Here is a 22426-nt window from a genome sequence, read left to right as displayed (position 1 = left end):
GGGAGGTTTTCACCCGGAGAACTGTACAGGATGTTTTTCTGGTCCCGACAGGGTAAACAGCAGCAGCTGTGCACTTCCAGCTGGGGAGGCCTGTATTTATGTGTGTGCAAGAGTGTGTATTAGTAATCTCAGCCAGTCTGTATCGACTTGTGCGCGTTTGAATGTGTGTATGTGTGTGTGCAACTGCTTTTAAGTGCATATCTATGTGTGTGTGTGTGTATGTGTGTGTGTGTGCAGTGGGTGTGGAGCTGACGGAGCAGGCCACACTGAAAGCTCAGCCCAGGTAATTACATACTGTCGTCCATTCACAAAAAAGACGGAGAGGGGTGGAAGAAAGAAAAGAAAAGAAAAAAAAGGAAAAAGAAAAAGTCTGGCTGGTCGAGGACCGTTTGAGGCCGAGACGACCGACCGACCGACCGACCGACCGCTGCTCTGAAGGCGAGAGATAGAAAGTGAAAAAAAAGCGAAGGAGTAAAAAAATAGAGTGAACAAAAAAGATTATAGTGACATAACCACAAACAGCCTTGAGGTTCTGCTCTTAGTTACAGGCTCTTGGGATTTTCCCTCAACTCTGACTATTGATAAAGTTGTCTTCAAAACTGTCCCGGAAGTAGAGAGTTTAAAGACTTAAAGAGGTTTTTTTTTTTATTGAGTTCTTCAACTACATTAATCAAAAAGTGAATCAACAAAACTCCCATAATTCCAGATTCCTGCTTCACAAACATGAGGATGTTTTTCACAATAGTTGAATCAGTGTCTAAATAAAACCAGTATGATTAGTAAGGGTGTTTTTATTAAACTAGTTGGGCTGTGACTCATGAACACCTACGTGATCTCATGGGCTAAAAAAAAACACACCATTGTTTATAGACTATTCGTGTATTTCTGTTTTTAAAAGTTGAAATTCCTTCCTGACGATAAAAAACTCTGTTTATTTGACTCGAGCCTCGAGAATTTGAAACACGTTGGACACGATAAACTGAGCCTGGCCCCTCATCATCATCCTCATCATCCTTCTCATCATCATCCACCTCCTTCTCATCATCATCATCATAACCTTCCTATTTTTGGGTTGTACTCACTCTCCCATGGCAGGCAGGCAGGTGAGGAAGTGTTGGCTTTAGCAGAGGATCAACAGGATTAGAGAGCATTTACCCAGATTTCCCAGACAGACGGGGATGAGATTCCTGCCTCCTCTAAGTCTCCGACAGCTCGTCTGCCAACACACACACACATGCACACACTCACACACACGGGGCGGCACATGACTGCCGCTCTCTAATAATACCAGAGTGTTTGTCTATTGACATTTCCCCCCCTTTCTCTGTCGCTGTGGTGGAGGACAATCCTCAGAGAGTGTACACAAGTCCAACGGCAGGAGTTTGTGCCCTTGATGTTGCAGCTCCGGGTTTATGAGGATGTTCCATTTCAAAGGCCTGGGAACAGTGTCGGCTGTATACGGATGTGTGTGTGTGTGTGTGTGTGTGTGTGTGTCTCTGAGTGTGTGTGTGTGTGTGTGACCTTTCCGGCATATTAATTAATCTGGTAAATGAGCATCAGGCGGCTTTTTGTGTTTGTGTTGTTGGCCTGTGATTGCGATTGCTGTTGCGTGCGTTTCCAATTAGACAGAGCTGATGATGTTGATGTTCTGGGCGACGAACGCTCCAACAATGAAAAACACCGACTTCAACTCAAAGAGAAAGACTGAGGCAGTTGTGCACGTTGTTTCTTTAGCAGTTAGTATATTTGGTCAGAAACCAAAGTAGCATTTGATAACGGGGAAGTTTCTCCTGAATAATCTTTATATTTAACATTTAATCTGTCAATTTGTTGGTCAAGTTATAACTTTAACCTTTAAATTCAATGTCACACTGCAAAAACTCAACATTTTTAGTCAAAACCAAATTAAATATACTTAAAATAAGACTCATCACATAAAAAGTAGCTTGTTTTTAGACAGTTTTTACTTCTCTAAAACATATTTTCACGTAAAGAAGTAGAAAAATCAGATAGCAAGTTTCCTTTCTCATTACAAGCACAAAAAACTTGCTTTCACTGGCAGATTTTTCTGCTTATTTCAAGTGAAAATTAGTTTGAAACAAGAAAATTATCTAAAAACAAGTTAATTTTCAGGTGATAAGTCTTATTTTAAGTGGAAAGAGATTAGTTGAAATGAGACAAATATTCTTGGAAAGATTTGAGTTTTTGCAGTGCAGTTTTCCCGTTGAGACACCTCGGTGTGAACCAGCGTCGCCAAAAACGCACGAATTTGGACTTAATATAACATCCAGCTCCAGGAATAGTCCTCGGATTAAAACAAACCCCCGGTCTCCTCCACCAACTATAACAAACTCTCTGGCATATTCCTGTAAATCTCTCTGTCCAAATGATGTCAAATTTTCTGCTAAAGTTTATAAGGTAGTGGCAAGTCTTGTAAACGGATCCAGAGAGAGTTATGTTCTTCACGTTCCCTTCTCTTCCTGCTTTTATTTGGAGGGGGGGCAATATGACCTGCTCCTCTTAACTGCTTTGTTAAATGTTACATCACCCTTTCACACAGATCCTCAGGTTTCATAGCAGCAGAGGAGGAGAAGGAGAAGAGGAGGAGGAGGAGGCGTTTGGTTCATGAACTTACGGAGAAACCCGCAAGGTGTTTAGAAGTGAAACGACAGATACAGTACACAGTAGCCGTCGTCTCTTAAAGCCGACGGTTTTTGAGCGAATGCAGAAGCGTGCATGCAGAGTAAAGTTATATACGTTGGTGAATGCGTAAACCCCCCCCCCCTCCCCAAGCAGCAGCAGATTCCCAGCGCCTCCTACAAACTGATAAGGTCAAAGGGTTCCTCCTCACTCCTCACAAACTTAACTTGTCTTATCTCCTCCTTCCTTATTTCGGTCGGAGGGGCCATTCTTCTACCGTCTCCCATTCACACCCTATTCTGAGCTTCTGAACGTATGGAGATGACCCCCCTTCCCCAACACCCCCAATGCCCCCAACGCCCCACACACCTCCGCGGCTAAGGCCAGGGTGGAGATGGGACTTTTACATATGTAAATGTTGGCTCTTAGAAGCGGAGGATGCAGGGTGAAAGGTGATGGTCATGGTTGAGTGCTTTAGGAAGTAGAGGGATCATTACATAGAGGAGGAGGACAAGGAGAAAGGGAGGGTGGGGGGAAGGGGGGGTCCCATTCAGTAGACACCCACCGCAAACAAATCTGCAGGAGCAGGGATGGCACCCCCTACACACACATTAACACACACACTAACACGCACACACTGTGGGCCCCTGAGCTGAGCCATGCAGAGGTAGAAACACAAACTATTGAATTCCTAAAAACACAAACAGCAGAAAAGATTTGGTTTGTGCATAAAAAAGGACGACTATGAATCATCGGTAACACTTTATAACACCATTAAGCGTTAGTTAAGCATTAATAAATACTGAATTCATCATTAAAGCAGAAGTAAGCGGAATATTTGTGTTAATATAAGTCTTAAATAGTTATCTTCCGACAGCAATCACTTCTATAGAGTGTTTGGTCTGAAACACGGGTCTGTCAGTCACGCTGCTCTGCTCTGAGCCGAGGAGAAAACTTTCCTTGTATCCTACAACCTTTATCCAATGAGGAGAGAGAACGGCATAAAGGGGCAGTCCTCTCTGTGTGTGCAGCCAAGGGAATGTGGTGACGTAGGGACGAGGGCGGGGACTGCTAACTCCATCGGCTGACAAGAAGTTAGCCAAAACGACCGGATCGCTTACTTCTGCTTTAATAGTGTGCAGTTATTATAAAGTGTTACCGAATCATCATATTACAACTTTGGTTAACGTTAATGTGAAAATTTACATTTTTTTTTTCAATTAGAAGAGACAAAATCAGGAGTTTAACATTTAATCTCACTTATGAATGAGCCGGTTTGAGACCTCGCTCTGAACTCCCCCCCCCCGTCGTCCTATTTTAGACAGAGTATTTCCTACCATTAAAGGGCCTGGTGTAGGGAAATCCAATCTGAAGACAGGAGGAGTGGATCTGGAGAGTTTTACCTTGGATGTTTATGTGCGACTTGGCCAAGTCTTAAGCCTCTGGAAGTCTGTAGCACACGACAGCCTCGCTCACAATAACTCATTGAACATCAACCCCCCCTCCCCATCTCCCCCCATCTCCCCCAACACCGGTGTCAAACAGGGTGACTGGATTCTGCTAAAGCGAGGAACATGTGAGCGTAACATAAATACGCACTTAATGGGGACCGAACCGTACTGGTACCTACAGTCCTCCTTGGAGGAACTCCACATCTCCGTGGGATCTGGAGATCTGGTTCTTATCTCACATGATGATACGTGGTGTTGTGCATGTGCGGTTGTGCACGTGGCCTCTGGTTGCTGCTGTGTTGTGCAGATGTGTAGTGCGATGGGCTGTAGCTATACACCTGCTAGTTCTCCCTCTGCACTTTTCTTGCCAATTTGATCTCTTGTGGTGGTGGCGGATCAATAAAAACAAGGATACCAATCGTGCCACAGCAGTTTTTAAAGGTTAAAAAGGAAGAGATATTGATTCGCTCATGCACTGGGCTGCAAATGACATTATAGTTTCTTAGCTGAATGCACGGCTCCATTGTGGTGAGAGGGAGGCGTAATAGGCAAAAGCAACTGTATAATTTAAAAGTATTTGACTGTCAACACATACAATATAAGTCAGACGCAAGCCTATACTTTAACGGTAATTTTAACGTTTTGCACGCAGCGGTATGTTTTCCCTTCTCCGAGCAAGTTCTAGGTGCTATTTCTAAGTTTCTTCTTCTAAGCTCTGTTTTTTTTATTTTTATGGCAATGACACATTTGGATGAAAATAAAGAGCTGACGGCAGACTAAGGATCCAATTTTTTTTTTCTTTTTGACCTTTCACAATAAGAGCATGAAACTGAAGCTGAGAAAACACTTGAAGCTGAAATGGACCTGAACCTTTAAGTGAAATGGCGCTGTATAAATAAAATAAAACCGACTAGACTTGACTTCCCTGATCTTTTAGCCGCCGGCAAGTTTAACTTTAATGATCTGTTATTTATACTTTATCTTTGTTGAACAGAAACTGGTTTTTCAGGACGTTGCTAGTTTGGCTTTTGAGGTCATCTTGTTCTGTCAGTTTGACTTTTGATTTGGAGACTGTGCTAATATTTTCCTAAATAGATAAGTCTGAATTTAAGTGTTATTTTAAAGGATGTTTGCAAAAAAAAAGATATTTTAACATGTGTTTAAAGGATATAAGACAATTAAGTGTAATATTATCTGTAGGATCCTCAACACTAAACCATGCAGTGCTGTGAATGCATTTACCAGAGTGACTACAATGATCTAATTCATTGTTCTTTACTTTCTTCGAGGTAACTTGAGACCAACGAATGATTCATTGTTGTGCAAGCATGACTCACTCATTCAGTCTGAAAAGAGGAAAAGATACTGATACCGTTGTTTACACGGTAAATCAAATGTCAAAACAGCCTTCACTCACTGTTTGGACAGATATGAATTTACAGCTATTTAGTTTTTGTCCTTTAAACTTAAAGAGTGAGAGAGTGACACGAGGAAGGAGGAAAGAAGAGGAGGAGGAGGAGGAGGAGGAAGGGAAGCGAGGCGATACAATACGATCCAGACCGTTACGACTGCAGAGTCCGTCCAGTCATTCCACTGGTGCATGGAAACATGTGCTGTACATGTGTGTTTTGCTTCTCAGGTCACTGCACAATCAGGAAGAGAGAAAGAAAGAGAGAGAGAGAGAAAGAGTGGGCTGACAAACTCATCGTCGTCATCGCTGAGAGCCAACATAACAACAGGCCCAACAGCAGCAGAGTGGCTTCGGTATCTGTCTGCTCAGGGAGCATCGGGAGTGTTGGATCCATTAGTGTCTTGCTCTATCTGATTTACAGGTCGTCCTCTCTCATCTGATAATGCTTCAGGCTCCTTGAATATTTAAAGAATGGTTGTCAGATACCTGCCAAACAAGCCTAACGAGATTGATGGAGAGTACAGTGGTATCAGTGAGACAGATGATTGGTCGGCTCGGCTTCTCTCTTCACAAATGGATTTCTTTGTTGGCCGTTAAAACGTTTTCTTTCTTTCTTTCTTTCTTCTTTTTTCTTTGTGCATCATATCGTGTTGGCTAACAGGATGTCGATGTGAATGACACCCATCATGGGAAAGGCAGTGGAGCAGAGAATTTTGCAAACACCCAAGTTTCACTTCCCCTTTTTTCTGTTGAGTGGAAATAGATCAGAGTGTTTGTTCTAAGTGCTGGGAAGGGTCTGGTTTTAACAAGTACCAGCGCTCAGCTTTTCTTTTTTTTTTTTTTTTTCTACCTCAGAATGATCTAAGCTAACCTTCTGGCCTCAAATCTTCTCAATGAACCCCCGGATCAATCGGCGTTAGTATCCTGGGATATCAGTCAGCCACTCCTTATTTACTCCTGTTAAGAGGCCTGTAAATAATTGGTGTGATCTCCAGCTCAGTCCGACTGTCATCAGGTGATCGACTCGCCCACTCGAGGGTTTTTCTCCCTCTGAGAAGCTCTTTAGTTCGGCCGATTGATGAGACGTCGTCCGATGAGTTTTGATGCATTTGGATGAAGCAGCTGAGCTCGCACAAAACTGCTCAGTTCACAACAGAACCACTATTAGATGTTTGGATTTCTCTGCATGTTTTTTTGCAACCTCGTCCTCCGTCCTTGTAACGAACCCTCTGAGGTTTCTGCTCATGAAGTCGTCTCTTGAAGAAAGTAAACATGTCCGCCTACATCCTGGACAGTATTCTTGAGTCATAAAGAGGTTTTTTTTTTCTTTTTTTTCCACTTGTGCTCCTTCAGTCTTCTGGGATTATTTTCCATTTTCTAGTTTTCTCTCTGCGTGCACCTGCTCTATTAGACTCTATACCCAGCTGTTGGCTTTGGCAAAAACCACCTACACCTCTTGACATCTCTCTCTGTGATAGATTTTCCTTCACTTGCATCATCACCTCTTTTACTCCTCCGCCTCCATCTCGATGGCAACTCCGAATCAACGCTCACTTTTAAAGCTGTAAACTTTAGGTACTATAAGAGCGTTGTATCTCCAACGTATAGGCCTTCGAATATCGGCGTAAGAAATGTGCAAATGTGCAAGAAATGTGCAATAATCCAAATACCGCAAAGTCTAGGAGGACAATAACTCATAAAAGAAGTAAAACCGTCAGATATAATCAGAAACTTGATGTTTCCACGGTCTTCGGTAGCATGACGGATCCTCAGTTTTAATTGGCAAATGTTCTGACGGCTCACGTTTTCCCTATTGTCCACTTCACTTTCAATTGTGCCGCGTTGGCTTTTTATAAACGGCCCATTGACCAGTCGTAAATCTCACCGTCCCACTGCTGTTTAGTGGACCTGATAGAATACATCCCTGTCCCGGGACATGTGCAGCGAGGGGGGGGGGGGGACGCTCCGACGTTGGAAGGCGAGGGATGGATGTAATTAATCTGACACAATATTGACTCTTCACTCTCTGCCCCTCAGCCCCCAATATAGCTGTCCCCTCTTAATGTTTAATGTGGCCATCGATCCACGCCCCCCCACCCCAACGCTGAAACTGAAATTATTTAATGAGCTCCCACTGCCCACCAGGGATCCTGTATGTGTGTGTGTGTGTGCGTGTGCGTGCATGTGCAGTATGGAGGAATGCATGATGTGTATATCTGCAGTGTGTGTGTGTGTGTTTCCATTGGGGAGGGGGTGAAATCTGCCTTATCAGGAGGAGATAAGACACAGAAAGGATGAGACACCTTGCCTGGAATTATCAGCAGCAACACGCCACATCCACAGGTCTCTTCTCGCAAAAACCCCACCCTCCTCCTCCTCTTCCTCCCCCTCCTCCTCCTCCTCCTCCTCTTCCTCTTCCTCCTCCTCCTCCTCTTCCTCCTCCTCCTCCTTCAGGATCTGGACCGTAATGCTTCGCGCGGCTTCACGTTTGACCCGCTCTTACCCCTTTCCTTCCCCTCTCCACCTTCATGTTGATTTATCTGTGCTTTATCTTTATCAAGTCATCTATCAGCCACCTCCTCCTCCTCCTCCTCCTCCTCCTCCTCCTCCTCCTCCTCCTCCTCCTCTTCTCCTGTGGATCAGCGAGGAATCGATACGACCGTACGCTGCATGGCTCTCAGCTCGACCCGCTACACACCTACTACTGTCCTGTGTCAGCAGGTTATCGTAGTATAGGTCCGCCCCTGCAGCCACCGCCTCCACTCACGTGCAAGTGCGTGCAGCAGAGTGAGATCCGAGTCTGAGTCCGAGCGCTTAAAAGCAGTGATGGCAAAAACAGTCCTCAAAGAGATCGTCTGTTTTGTTACATCTTGGGTTTAATTTTCATAGCTTTTGGCCGCCATTTTTTTTTTACAGTTACAACAACATTGCACTCGCCAAAGTAACTCCTCATGATGTGGGAACATGCTGACAAAGCTGCAGCAGAGTCAGACCGAGGAGCAGGAAGGTTTAAAGGAATAGTTCACCAAAAAATGAAAAAAAATGTATTCCTCAAAGTGCATCTGGAGACCCGGGAAGGGGGTTCGTAGGCCAATGAAAATTTAAGGCTATATGAGATTAATAGGGCCCAACACAAGAACGTCCATAAAACTACACAAAAACCATTTAATATTCCTCCACACTGCTCGTCCACTGCAATCCAAGTGTCCTGAAGGGAGATAGTCCAGAGTTTACTCAAAACGCGAGAGTGTGCACCAGGCAAATTCAATACAGGACTGTTTAGGCTGTAAAAATGTCATAAATGACGTCGTTTGGAGTAAACTCTGGACTATCTCCCTTCAGGACACGTGGATTGCAGTGGACGAGCAGTGTGGAGGAATATTAAATGGTTTTTGTGTAGTTTTATGGACGTTTTTCTGTCCGATGCTATTACTCTCATATAAAGTTGTCGTTGGACTACGAACCGGCCTGCCAGGTCTCCAGATGCACTTTGAGGAATAAAAAACTACTCTGGAGTATTCATCAGCATGAGGGTGAGTCAATAATGACTGAATTTCGTTTTTTGGTGAACTCTTCCTTTAAGGCCAAAGGTGTGATTTCAGACAAAGTTAATGATTATGATCAGATGTGCATGAGAAGACTGGAGGAGTCGTGTAAACAGCAAGTCTAGATCCTGCAGGAAAATGGAAATGCTTTTAAAATTGTTTGTCTCAGAAACAAATAATTGTTATAAAAATGGTCAAATCCAAACTCCACGAGGAAGCAGCGTGCACGTGTACAGTACAGTGGAGTCCAAACTGAACAGGGCGATCTGTCTAACATGTGATGGATGTTTACAACTGGCAGTTTGTTTAATAACTCCACTGATCGACTTCGGTCTCTTTTCTAAATACCTGTGGCCGGCTCTGGGATTTGTGTAAAACCAGTGTAACCGTCCGCCTGCTTGTGTTTCTCCTTGACCCGTCTGCAGCAGCAGCAGCAGTCGCTGTGTTTCCACATCTCACCAAAACACTTTGGGTTTTGTACGGTCCTGTTATTTCCCACAGGAACGACGGCCAGAGCAGAAACTGAAAAACCCAACTTTTTTTTTCTATTTTTTTTTATGCTGCTTTCACATGGAGAAATGTTCACACACATAAAAAAAACACACATTCTCTTGATGGACTCTCAGTATCTTCTTATTAGTCATTAACTACTGTTATTTCTAAGGCCTCGCCCCTTCTTTTTTCTTCTTTTTTCGCAGCATCTGTTCCTCTCTTCGCTTTCGAAAGAGAGGAAAACATTCCAGCTGCAGAAATCTCAGCCGAGTAAACACACGACTGCCGACACAGAAATGCACATGAGCATCTCAGGGATGCACTGCAGCGCACTCAAACCTCTCTTTCCCTTCATGCACACACACACACTAACACACACACACCTCCCCTTCACTCTCCTGTAATAAAACACACAGTGCCGTCCATTCACAAAGCTCTGCTGCTGCTGCTGACACTCGGCGCTGCGCTGCCTGGCTCAAATCCCCGCGGCCCCCCCACCCCCCCTGGCTTTGACAGGGCTGCTCTGAATCAACACGACGGAGGAGTTCAGCTTTTTACTTCCCGACTGGAAGCTGTTAAACGCCTATTACGCTACATGCCTGTGCCCTTTACACAGCCACTTTTTAAATTGGATTTGATTGACTTAAGATGACTGAATAATCCTGGAAACAAGCGACAACAAGTTAAAGAGATGTTAATAAAAAAAAAAAAGTGTGAATGAAACTGTTTCATGCACTTCAAAAAGAAAAAAAAATCTGAGCTCTAAGAAACAAAAGTGATATTCAAACGAGAGCTGACAAAAAAAACAGGCCTGCACCTCTCCTAGGTGTTGTTAGTGCTGGAATAAAGGCCCCAAATGTCATGAATGAACGTTCACTCCCCTCAACTCAATGTGCTGCCTCAGCCAGACTTTCACAACCGACCCATTCATAAAACTGCAGGGCTGAAGTTTGCATGTGTGTGTGTGTGTATATGTGTGTGTGTGTGTGTGAGTAAGTGTGGATCAGGCCAAGTGTGTTTATGTGTAAGTGGATGAGAGGCTGTCAAAAGGAATCATCTGTTGGGAGTCAGAGAAATCAACCGTTTTACTCATAAGCAAAACAAAACAACACGGCAACAAACACACAGCTCATTGAGGAAGCGTTAACCCCCCCCACCACCCCCCGTTCCCCCCACTCCCCACCCCTAACCCCCCCACCACCCGGGAGCGAGTAACCGAGCTGCATCCGCGCAGATCTGGCAGGCACCTGGCTTGTTTTTGCGCACTTTGTTGCATAGCAGCTGTATTTTGGAAAGTGGAGAGCGCAGAGTTGCATGTTTGAAGGAGGTTGGGGAGGAGGAGGTGGGGGAGTCAGGAGGGATGGAGGGGAGGGGGGCAGAGAGAGAGAGCTCAATCCACCCATCGGCCCATGCTCCAAATAGGGTCTGATTGGACCAGTTCTGATCCAGAAAAACAACCCAAACAAGAGGAAGGCTGTGAATTCATGACAAAGCAGAACTCACACTGCAGCAGGGAGGGTTCGCTGGAACTTCTCCCTTCTTTCTTTTCTTTCTTTTCATCTCCTTTATCCTTATTTCTCTCTGCCTTTCTGCTCTAATCGATCAATCAAACAGAAAAATTAACTGTCCAATTATTTCAGCTTTTCACCTTTGAATATTGTATATATCAAACAAACAAGGATGTAAAAGTGTTGCACCAGGAAACAAAACTGTGCATGAAAAAGACAAATCATCCAATTAAGATTGAATAAGAAAAATCAAACAGAGGAGGCAGATTTCGAAGGAGCATGTGTTCATATCTTTGTTTCTTTTTCTTCTCTACTTCCTCTACACTCCTGACCCCCCCTCCCTCCCTTTCTATCTCTCTCTCTTTCTTTAAAAATCTTTCTTCCCTCTCTCCTTTGCTGGTGAAAAGCACTGTAACGGCATTCTATAGCCACAACTTCCTATATAATTACTGCAAGGCACAAAACTAAACAATCGTCCCACACAAGCCCCGAAAATCGCTGGATTAGTTCACATCTTGGAGCACTCAATGTGTGTGTGAGCAGAGAGAGAGAGGGAGAGAGAGATAGAGAGAAGGAGAGGGGGGAGGGGGAGTCCAGATTTTTAAATTCAACTTAGTTTGTACAGACACAGGAAGGGAGGGAGGGGTTTGGAGTATCCACTTGAACAGGGGAGAGAGAGAGAGGAGAAGAGAGGAGAGGAGGGAGGAGGGGGTCTGTAGTACTGTAGGGCTTTTTTATGAATGAAGACTGAGGGAGAGAGAGCAGCCGAGGACTTGGAGAGAGAGAGAAGGAGAGAAGGAGAGAGGGAGAGGGAGAGAGGGGGGAGGGAGAGGCACACTTCCTCTTACGCACGCAGGGAAGAAAATTTATGAATGGGTCACATCTCTCGAGCTGCTCCAAGTGTAAACAACATACTTGAACAAAGAAGAACGAGCTCTTAGCGCAGGAGGCAGCTCCCAGCTCCACACACACACACAGACACACACACACACACACACACACACACACACACAAAAGTAGTGACACGTTCAGACTATTTTAATTAACTCTCTGCGTTAAATAAATTTGACGGACACCTCCATGTGTTTCTTATGCACCACACTGCAAAAACTCAAATATCTTACCAAGAATATTTTGCCTTATTTCTAGTCAAAATGTCATTTCTAGTCAAAACAAATCTCATTATACTTAAAATAAGACTCATCACATTAAAAGCAGCTTGTTTTTTAGACACTTTTTTACTTTTTTCAAGGATATTTTCACTTGAAATAAGTAGAAAAATCTGATAGTGGAGCAAGTTTTTCTTCCTTATTACAAGCACAAAAAACTTGCTTTTACTTACTTTACTTCTACACTGCAAAAACTCATGTCTCATTTCTAGTCAGAACTAATCTCTTTTCACTTAAAATAAGACTCATTACCTAAAAATTAACTTGTTTTTAGATCATTCTCGCTTGTTTTTCATTTGAAATAAATAGAAAAATCTGCCAGTGAAAGCAAGTTTTTTGTGCTTGTATAAGAATGAAAAACTTGCTCCACTGTCAGATTCTTCTACTTATTTCAAGTGAAAATATGTTTGACAGAAGGAAAAAGTGTCTAAGAACAAGCTACTTTTTAATGTGATGAGTCTTATTTTGAGTGTTATGAGATTTGTTTTGACTAGAAATGACATTTTGACAATAAATAAGACAAATATTCTTGGTAAGATATTTGAGTTTTTACAGTGTACTTTAAATTTGTTTGAAACAAGTGAAAATGATCTAAAAACAAGTTAATTTTTAGGTGATGAGTGGAAAGAGATTAGTTTTGACTAGAGATTAGACATTTTGACAAGAAATAAGACAGATATTCTTGGAAAGATTTAGTTTTTGCATTGCACAAGGCGGTAAACAGACAAAGGGAATGGAGGAAGGTGCCGTCAGCTCAGCAGCGCACAACAACCAGACAAGACTTCATCTGACCGACAAGACCAATCACAACAGTTGAGTGGGGGGTAAAACAAAAAAAAAGTGGTGCACTGTTATCACCAATGGCTCAATTACCTTTAAATACACACACACTCATGCACACAGACACACACACACACACACACACACACACTCGCAGGCAGGTCAGCAAGTACATAAAAGCTGCGTGTTTGCGTAACCCTCCCTGAATGGCAGCCTGCAGACAGAGCATGCTTGTTAGCTGTGAACTATAAGGCAGAATGGACCAGATGAGATAGATTTACCAGATGTGCAGGTATTGCACAACTTTGCCCCCCTCCTCCCCCGTTCCTCCTCCACCACCACCCCTCACCCCCTCACCCTCTCACCCCACCTCCTCCTCCTCCTCCTCCTCCCTAATCTAACATTCCTACATGTCCCACTGCTTTGCTTTCACGTCTTCTCTTTTTCGCCGGCTCGCTCTTTCTCTCCGTTCTCTGTCAACAACACCGCGCCCATGCAGGTAACAACCTGACTCAGTAAACAACAATGTTTCATTTTCTTTCTTGTTTTTTTTTTTACCAGGGCACCCTTTTTTTCAATGGAAGCCTCAATTATATACGGTCACCTGGGATTAGAGCTTTGCTTTATGATTTTTTTTTTTTTTTTTTATGTGCTTGAGTTTCCAAAACAGGTGAGTCACCTGTTTTTAAAAGAACATCCAGACGGTGTGAATGCCTCTCGGCTCATTCACAATGCGGGAGATGATAAGTCTTTTATGCTTTTAGTAGACCACAAAGGAAGAAGAATATATATATAGTTGCTTGTCAGCTTCAATTTCCCGTCAGTCAAATGTGAATAGAGATGCTCCAACTGGACTGTGTGTGTGTGTGTCTGTGTGTGTCTATTGACTGTGACCGGCAGGGACACCGTCTGTCAACGCCGCGTATAAGTGAGCTGCCCGTCAAACCGAGTTGCCCCCCTGACCCCCTTGCAAATCATACCCGGGTCAACCGTTAGCAGAGCCCTGACAGCTGATTGGCTGACAGGGCCAGAGGGAGGTTAAGTAGACATGACCTCTGCGTGGCCCCGGGGTTCATCTGCGCTTCCTCCTCGGCATTGTTGGTCCGACACGCGGTGACAATGTCGCACAGGGCCCCGTGTCACGGAGGGGCTGTGACTGGCCGGTTAAAGCGCACGATGTTTACACACAAAGGACACATGGGGGTGTTTTCAGGGACAGGAAGTGGCTTTGACTCGGGCCTGAACGCTGTCACTTTTACTTGGATGGTGGATGAGATTAATTCTGGAGTTATTCTCTCTTTAAAGGTGCGACCCGGACCCACGCCCATCGGCCATCGCCCTCCTCTGTCCGTCAGTGTCGCTTGCTGCTGCTAAAGACGAGTGGAGAAAAGCTGTTTGTGGAGCGACCGACGCACAAACTCCCACTCAGATCCTGAATCGCCATTGTTAAGACGCACAAAAAACAAAAAAGGGAAACTCATTCAAACAGTTCAGCTCAGTTGTGCCGCCCAGGAATTTGCTTTTCCATTTTACACCTTCCGATGTGCACAAAGGGGCCAACTTTGTACCTGGGCCCTGAATCATTTTCTTCTCTCTCTCTTTTTTTTTTTTACTGGTTTCCTGGGCCGTACCCATTCAGCTTTTTCAAAGGCATGCAAATGGATGACAGCAGCACATAACGCCGGCATCCAAATTCACGTCATGACCGGCTCATTAGGCCTTCTGTTTTCTGCAGAGCTCTGTCTGCCAGGGAGATTACTGTAACATCAGCGGGTTACAGTATCCCCGTGTAAGCCTCTCCCGAACGGTTCACAGCCAAAAAATTTCACCGCCCGCTTTCATTCCCACTTTTTTCTCATGACATGCATACTTCCAGCCGGCCCTCTGCTTCCCAATACTACATCGATCAGTATGGGACCAGATAAGAGACAGTCACACACACACACACACACTTTCACATTCAGTCACAGAGAGGACACATAGAAAGTACTTACAGTTCTCAGAATGGAAATCGGGAACAAATTGCTCATCGCTGTCAGGAACCTGAGCTGAAATGAGAAGACGAGAAAAAGGAAGGTCACACATTTTGAAATTATTGTTATTATTATTATATATTTTAGACAAAAATCTGACCTTTCCCTGTCTTCACTTTCCTCCCACACTCTTTTTATTCTGCTCCTTGAAATCGGAGCCAGAGCCCCAGAGCCCGAGCCAGAGCCTGGCCCGGCCTCATCCAGGCGACCTTCACTTCACTTCATCATTTATTTTTTCATTTTTTTTGGTCAGCAGCATGAATTGCAGGCACTTTGCTTCTCCATAGATCAATACACCAGAACGTGGAGCCCCCACACATGTTGACCTGCCAGCCTTTTTTCCTGCTTTTTAATGTGGCTGTAAATGTTTCTTCTTAGTAATATAGACGAATTAGTTGCAGCTATAGCTTTGTGTCCATCCGAACTTTATTAAACACTGACACGCTAACGGTCAGAGAGCTTTAAACACGTGAGGAAATCTGTGACGAACTAGCAGCTCCTTTGTGAGATGTACGGGAGGAGGAGGAGGGGGGGGGGGATTGGATTGTCTAACAGTGTAAAAGCAGTCTGGATTTCATCTGCAGCATGGGTGAGGGATCACGGCTCTGAGTCAAACTGAAAGCAGATAGAGAACCAGGAAGCTGGACTAAAAGCAGGAGGAGAAGCAGCAGCAGCGGCGGCGGCGGCGGCAGAGTGAGAGACTGAAGCACTGTGAGGTTAAATCACTTCTTGTCAAACGGCTCCTATCAGCTGTGAATTAATGTGTTTTCTATGGAGCAAACCGAGATTTGATAACACGGCGGTTCCTGTTCAGACGTCAGGACTGGTCATATATCAACCTGCGTCACACTTGGAGTTAAAGCCCCATATTTACACTTGTCCCATGTTTTATTTAAGACGTCGATCCATAAAAAGAATAAGAATACCCCACAAAAAAACAAAAGTGTGGTTTTCTCTGAGCCTCTCTTCTGATTGGCCGACTGTTTTCTACGTGATCAAATAAATATAGAGCAGAATTAATGTAAAAAACACAGAAAAACCAAATCCTGCAAGTGTTGGATGGTGGGTTCAGGTCGACTGCTTTGTTGTGACATCACAAAGTGACAGGAAGTCCTGACGGCTGGTTTTAAGGCTCAGTTTCTGAATACAGGCTGTGTGCATTTCTCTGTGGACTGAGGCTTTGATGCTTTCACTGTATTAATATAGAACCTAGAGCTGCTTTATAATCACACTACACATGGACATCTACCTTTATACTGTATGGAGCTTTAACACAAACATCTACCTTTATACTGTATGGAGCTTTAACACAAACATCCGCCTTTATACTGTATGGAGCTTTAATATAACATAAAGTAAATGTGCAATGATAACATGAGCCTGAGCCCTGATTTAAAGAATATACAACATTTCTTGGTTTGCTCAATAGTCACTTGTTCTATTGCACAAGTTTCAGTCTCTTTCTCATTCTGAAACTCATCGAGGATCTAACTGAAAAAGCAGAGTCAGTGATGCCAAGCCCAGGTGCAGCAGAGCTAGACAGACACTATTGTATGCCTCTTTTTTTTTTAGGAATCCAAACCCATTCACAATTGTCCCGTTGGAGCTTTTGGACTCTGAGTCACACAAATAAAGTTAGAAAAGCCCAAATCATTTGACTGCCAACACCCTAGCAGGGGTGAGGAGGTCACCGTCACCCGCTGAGGAATGAGCTCGCTGATATAACATGCGCTACCTTCTTTTTTTTTCTTTTTTTTGAGTTTATGAGTTTAAAATCAGAGCTAACAAACCTTTCAACCTGGCTCTCCTCCAACTCCACAGGTTTTTAAGGCTTTTTTTTTTTTAAAGTGTTTCCATTGTTTTCAGGAGTCACACTTGCGTCATGGTGCAAGCTAAGTGGAAGGGAAAAGTTGATGGCTATCATTAAATAGCATGAACGCAATCAGGGGCCGTAATGGGCTTTCGAAACAAAATGGCACCACATTGCAGGGGTATTCCAGCTTCATTCCCTCGCTTTAACAACTCCACAAACATTGTTTTAAAGAAATACATACATACAACTCTTGTTAGGAATACTATATCAAAGTAAATGTCAATCACCCCCATGCACTGCAAAAACTCAAACTCTTACCAAGAATATTTGTCTTATTTCTAGTCAAAACAAATCTCATTGTACCTAAAATAAGACTTGTCACATAAAAAGTAGCTTGTTTTTAGACTCTTTTTTACTTCTTTCAAACATATTTTCACTTGAAATAAGTAGAAAAATCTGACAGTGGAGCAAGTTTTTCTTCCTTATTACAAGCACAAAAAAACTTGCTTTCACTGGCAGATTTTTCTACTTATTTCAATTGAAAATTTGTTTGAAACAAGTGAAAATTATCTGAAAACAAGTTCATTTTTAGGTAATGAGTCTTATTTTAAGTGAAAAGAGATTAGTTTTGACTAGAAATGAGACATTTTGACAAGAAATAAGACAAATATTCTTTGAAAGATTTTCAGTTTTTGCAGTGTGACCCAGCTTTCCTTCATCCTTCATCCTCACTGGGCCTCTCTCCTGTCTCACTTCATCCCCTGCTGCTGCTGTGGTTTCCAGACAATGACACACAAGAAGACAGAAACCAAAACTCTGAGACACAGGGAGGGAGAGCAACAGACGCAGAGGACAAAAAAAAAAAGAGGAAATAAGAAATTCAAATCCACTTTCTTGTCGTCACACTCCTCCTTCCTGTGCAGAGGAAACCGGACGACGGCGGCGGCGTTTTTTGGAGCATGTTCAAGATAAATGACATCGATTTTCTTATATAACGCTGCATCCTGTGGCCCTACTATAGCATAATATCATTACTGCCTTTTAACTTTTCGCTCTTTAAGCCCTCGAGGGGGGGGGGGGGAGGCAGGCAGAGAAATTAAACTGCTGCATGAGACAAAGCAGGAGGCCGATATGTTGTTGTGCAGAAGAACCGACAATCAATCACTTCCACTGGTTTCAACATGTCCAGAGTGGAACACACTGGACCTCGTAAAAAAAAAATGAAAGAAGACGACACAGAAGAAAAGAAACACAGATGATGGTCGACCGTCAGACAACATTGCCACAACCTCCCATTGTGTGTGTGTGTGTGTTTGCGTCTGTGCGCTTTCCTGTGTGTGTGCATGTGTATCTGATTTGTTTCCAGGAACACCTCGTCAGGGGCTTTGAGATGCAAGTCAGCACAAGAAGGAAAGTGTGTTTATACGAGCACAGACGCATGTTCTCCCCGATGCTTCCAGGCACCTTGAATGACTTTTTTTTTTTTTGCACTCACAGTGGGAGATCCTGGGAGGAGCTACAGCAGCTTTCAGTCATATAAACCTAAAGGCCAAAATGAGACAAGATGTGACAAGCTCCTGAACTCCTGCCATTCAGCTCTTCACCCTCTCTGTCTCCCTTTAGCTTCCGCTCTCCTTTAACACACACACACACACACACACATACACACACACACACACACACAGAAGAAGAAGGGAAAAAACTCCCTCCAGCTAACCAGCTTTTACAATCTTGGGTGAATCCCTCACAACTGCAATCAGTCATGATAAGGTCTTTAATTAATGCAACAGGAAAGGAGAGGTCTTAGCTGGGGAAGCTGAAAACAAGCCAGTACTTAGGGTTAAGTAACACTTTGATAAAGTTACACTTCCATCTTTCTTCCATCCCTCCTTCTTTTTCTTTTTTCTTTTTTCCACTTTGCCGTGAGTCGACAATGAGTATATACCACCCAATTTGTAACAGTCAGTAGCTACAGGACGTTTCTCTTCAAAGGAGCCGCCTCATCAAACCTTCTTCTTTCTGAGCTCTATGTTTTTAATACGTTTTAATTTTTATTTGCCCAGGGTTTCAGACACTCTTCCTGCTGCCACCTCAACACAATGAACTGTGATAAATCACATTTTAAAACGACCTCTCCCACACCTTGTACCCACCGCTCCTCTGAGTGGCCTGAGTTCACAGGGACTACGTATTTCTTTGGTAGAAAATAGCTCTAGTTAAAACTGAACTCAGTGAAATCTGTGGATTAGTCAGAATAACCAGAAAAGACAAATTTAGGTGTTTTTTTTTGTCTTTTGCAGTCTCTCTGAACTCTCATGGCTTGTTTGGATGAACCCAAAACTCTGGAAAAGACAAGATTCAACTAAAAGTAAGTGAGAAGTTGTTGTTTTTTTGTCTTTGGTGAACTAAACCTTTAAGTTTGGTCTTTATAGCTTAAAAAAAAAATCTGTGAATACAAATAGGCTCCCCGACACCCATTGTTACAGTTTTATTGGCTCTGGCTCTTTTAGTCTTTGTCTGTGTTGAAGACAGTGGTGTGAAGTGAACTTGCTGGTTTTTGACGCTGCATGTGAAAAGGGGAGAGAGAGAGGGGGCGAAGCTGCTGCTGTTTGTCGTAAACAGGTCGTGGCTGTGGCCTCTTGTTTAAAAAACCTCTCTGTCTGGTCTTCTTGAGACAGATGCGACCGCGTCACCGATTGCATCCGCCTCACTTCCCCTCTCAGCCTGACCTGTAGTGCACCACTGTGCTGCATGACTCAAAGTCAACTCAACACAGAGACATGGGCAATCTCTAATTATTAGAAATATTATGAAATTTGCTGCATCAGAGAGAGAGAGCACCACCCATACACTTCATGTAACACACTTACAAAGCACTCTGCACTCTCTACTCCTTCTTCCCTTGTGTTTTTCATTTCAAAACTTCAACTTTAAGACACCAAACATCTCCTACTTCGCTCTAAAGTCCACTGTAAGTTGCATATTGGACCACAACCGGCTCCAAAATAGTCATGATGTCACAAAATTGCTTTTACATGCCGTCTTTAAACTGAGATTTAAGGTGAGCACAGACAAACGGTTCTTTCTTTCTTTCTTTCTTTCTTTCTTTCTTCATTCAGCAGATGAAATGTGAGAGCAGCCTCGTAGCTGAGGACGTGTATCATCATTCTGCACAGCGAAGGTCAAACATCCAACATCAAGTCAAGCAGCAATAAGCAAAAAATGCTATATTTTTTAATGTGTGTGGAGGAGAAGGAGGCTTTAAAACAGGATTCATGGTGTGTGTGTGTGGGGTGTGTGTGTGTGAGGAGGTTTACGCTAGAATATAAATGTCAAAAATGAGTGGCGCTTCCCTTTAAAGCTCCACATCAAAGCACATCAAAGCAACCGACACAACAAAATTCACACCTCCTGGTGCAATTCTCATTTTAGACCCAACTGTCCTGCCACTGTTGGCCTGCAGGTTAGCACCAAAAACAGCCACATTAATGACTCACGGCTTGTGTTGTTTACCCCCTCCCTCCATCACTCCATCCCTCCATCCCCTCCCTCCCTGCACGCCACCACCACCCCAATCCAGACATACAGTATAATTACTCTATTAGGGCTCATGTCATCATTGCACTTATTAAGTCTACAAGCTGACAATTGCCTCTGACTGGGCCTCATTTCATCGCTATGTGCCTTTGAGTGACACAAGCCAAATAGCCTGTTTGTTTGCATTGGCCGCTGGCTGGCAAGCACACTGCATGCCAACATGGCCAAAATAGGACATGCTCAAAGCTAATAATGTCCCGTCTGTGTTCTCTCTGGCCCCCACTTCTTTTTTTTTTCTTCTTTTTTTTTTTCCTTTTGCAGTGTTGTATGGTTTATGAGCATGTGTGTTGCATCAGAAAGTTTGGGCTTCCCAAACAACACACAGCAACACACAAGCAACCAACAGCCAAACAACGTCAATAAAATAGAAAATTAATAATAATGAAACTTTGTTGGTTTGACAGGAAACCAAACAGGTTCCTGTTGTTCACCGATCACCAACGCAGCAACAACCACCACCACCATCACCACTACTGTCATAAATGATGGACATCATCACATAGAAAAAAAAACACTAATTCAGCAACAGAAAGAGAGAGAGAGAAGGGGAAAAAAATCAGCCTGCAGGCATTTCTCACCTTCTGTGAGCCATGTCTCCTGGAGTTGGCTTAAATCCTGGAAGAGGTCTGAGGAGACAGAGAAACACAATCAATACACTGCAGACTGACAAGCTGACAGCTCACAAGACTTATTGCTGTCTAATATGAGTCTCCTTAAACCCCCCAACACCAACAACATCATCATGCTTAAACACAGACACTGACTTTTTTTTGCCTGCAGGTTCATAACTAACCATGCGTCATGTAAAAGAGAGCAGTCAGAGGCCACAATCTGTGAAACTTCCACTTTACTTTACCTTCAGATTCCTGAGGGGGTAATTCTGTGTCCATGTATTTCCTTTTCGCTGCCATCAACAGTCTATTTAGGGGCCCATTTCCTTGCGACTTCTGCAAAACCCATACATGTTAACAAGAGGAGAAGTGAGAAACAAGACTCCGGCAGGACATTATAGTGTCCAACACAGATAATAATGGACTGCTACCATGTTTTAAACTGTGGCCAGGAGCAGAGTATAGACAGCAGCCTAACCAGACTAACTAACTTGAAGTGATGCGAGTGAGTGAGTGAGTGAGTGAGTGAACCACTTTTGGACACGTCTAATTCAGGTCAAATAACATGGATTTATACTGGGAGCCTACAGCAGATATAGGTGAACACGTTAAGAACAAGAACAGCAACACATTTCTCCGTTGTGGAGGAGAAATCGTGGCAAAAACAAACGCGCTGTTTGTGTCTGAGGAAAGTAAAGTGACCATTTGGCACCGGAGTGACGCGCCGCTCGCTGCACGGACATTATCAAACAACAGCACTTGCTCTGCTTCACTTCACTTTAGATTAAAGGTTGTTTTTTGTTTTTTTTGGTTGCTGGTTTGTTAAGGAAATCGCTTTTCATGAACATAGATACACACAGCTGCTTTAGCAAAAAAGAAGAAACTCGTGCAGGCAGCTAGACGCGAGACGGCGGAGAGAAACACAGAGAGAGAGCGATAAAGCCCGGTAGCAGAGTCATTAAAAAAGAAAAAAAAAAAAGCACTCGCACATCTTATTTTTCATGACAAATCAAGTAGTAACACAAGAGTTCATCCATACGTACATTTGCTAAAGTGTAAGGCACTTGCTGGTCCAAATATCCATCCATCTTATAATCCATCCGTTAACCGTTTGTGGTCATTGAGGCTGAAGTGAGTGCGATCCACGGCAGCCTGCATGCACGGAGAGGAGGGAGCGCTGCTTGTGAATGGAGCTGCGTGGAGGAGGCTGCATGCATAATGAGCTCCATTCACAAAAAATGCCGAGGGGAAGTGATGGCAAGTGATTACCCAGCGGGCTGCTCAGCTCTTTACAAATCTCCTTTGTGTGTGTGTGTGTATGTGTGAGTGTGTGATAGACAGCTCGTCATTTACCTACAACTTTCAGGTGAAGCGAG

At 43.6% G+C, this 22426-nt stretch overlaps 1 protein-coding gene across 1 annotated transcript in view; it reads right to left on the bottom strand.

Annotated features, from left to right (window-relative positions):
• etv4 (ETS variant transcription factor 4) overlaps positions 1–22223 on the bottom strand; it is a 35512-nt gene extending 13289 nt beyond the window's left edge. Inside the window, exons 1-4 of the mRNA XM_083994592.1 lie at positions 22094–22223; positions 21296–21386; positions 21018–21065; positions 14991–15044 (exon numbers count right to left, since the gene is read on the bottom strand). Of these exons, the coding sequence (XP_083850718.1) occupies positions 14991–15044; positions 21018–21065; positions 21296–21386; positions 22094–22150 (250 nt within the window). The 5' untranslated portion in view covers positions 22151–22223. The remainder of the gene's footprint in view (positions 1–14990; positions 15045–21017; positions 21066–21295; positions 21387–22093) is intronic.
• Positions 22224–22426: the final 203 nt, after the last annotated feature.

Source organism: Trachurus trachurus, assembly GCF_905171665.1.
Source record: "Trachurus trachurus genome assembly, chromosome: 19".
NCBI classification, from domain to species: Eukaryota; Metazoa; Chordata; class Actinopteri; order Carangiformes; family Carangidae; genus Trachurus; species Trachurus trachurus.
The sequence above is the reverse complement of the archived record's forward strand: the minus strand, read 5'-3'. Positions and strand labels throughout refer to the sequence as shown.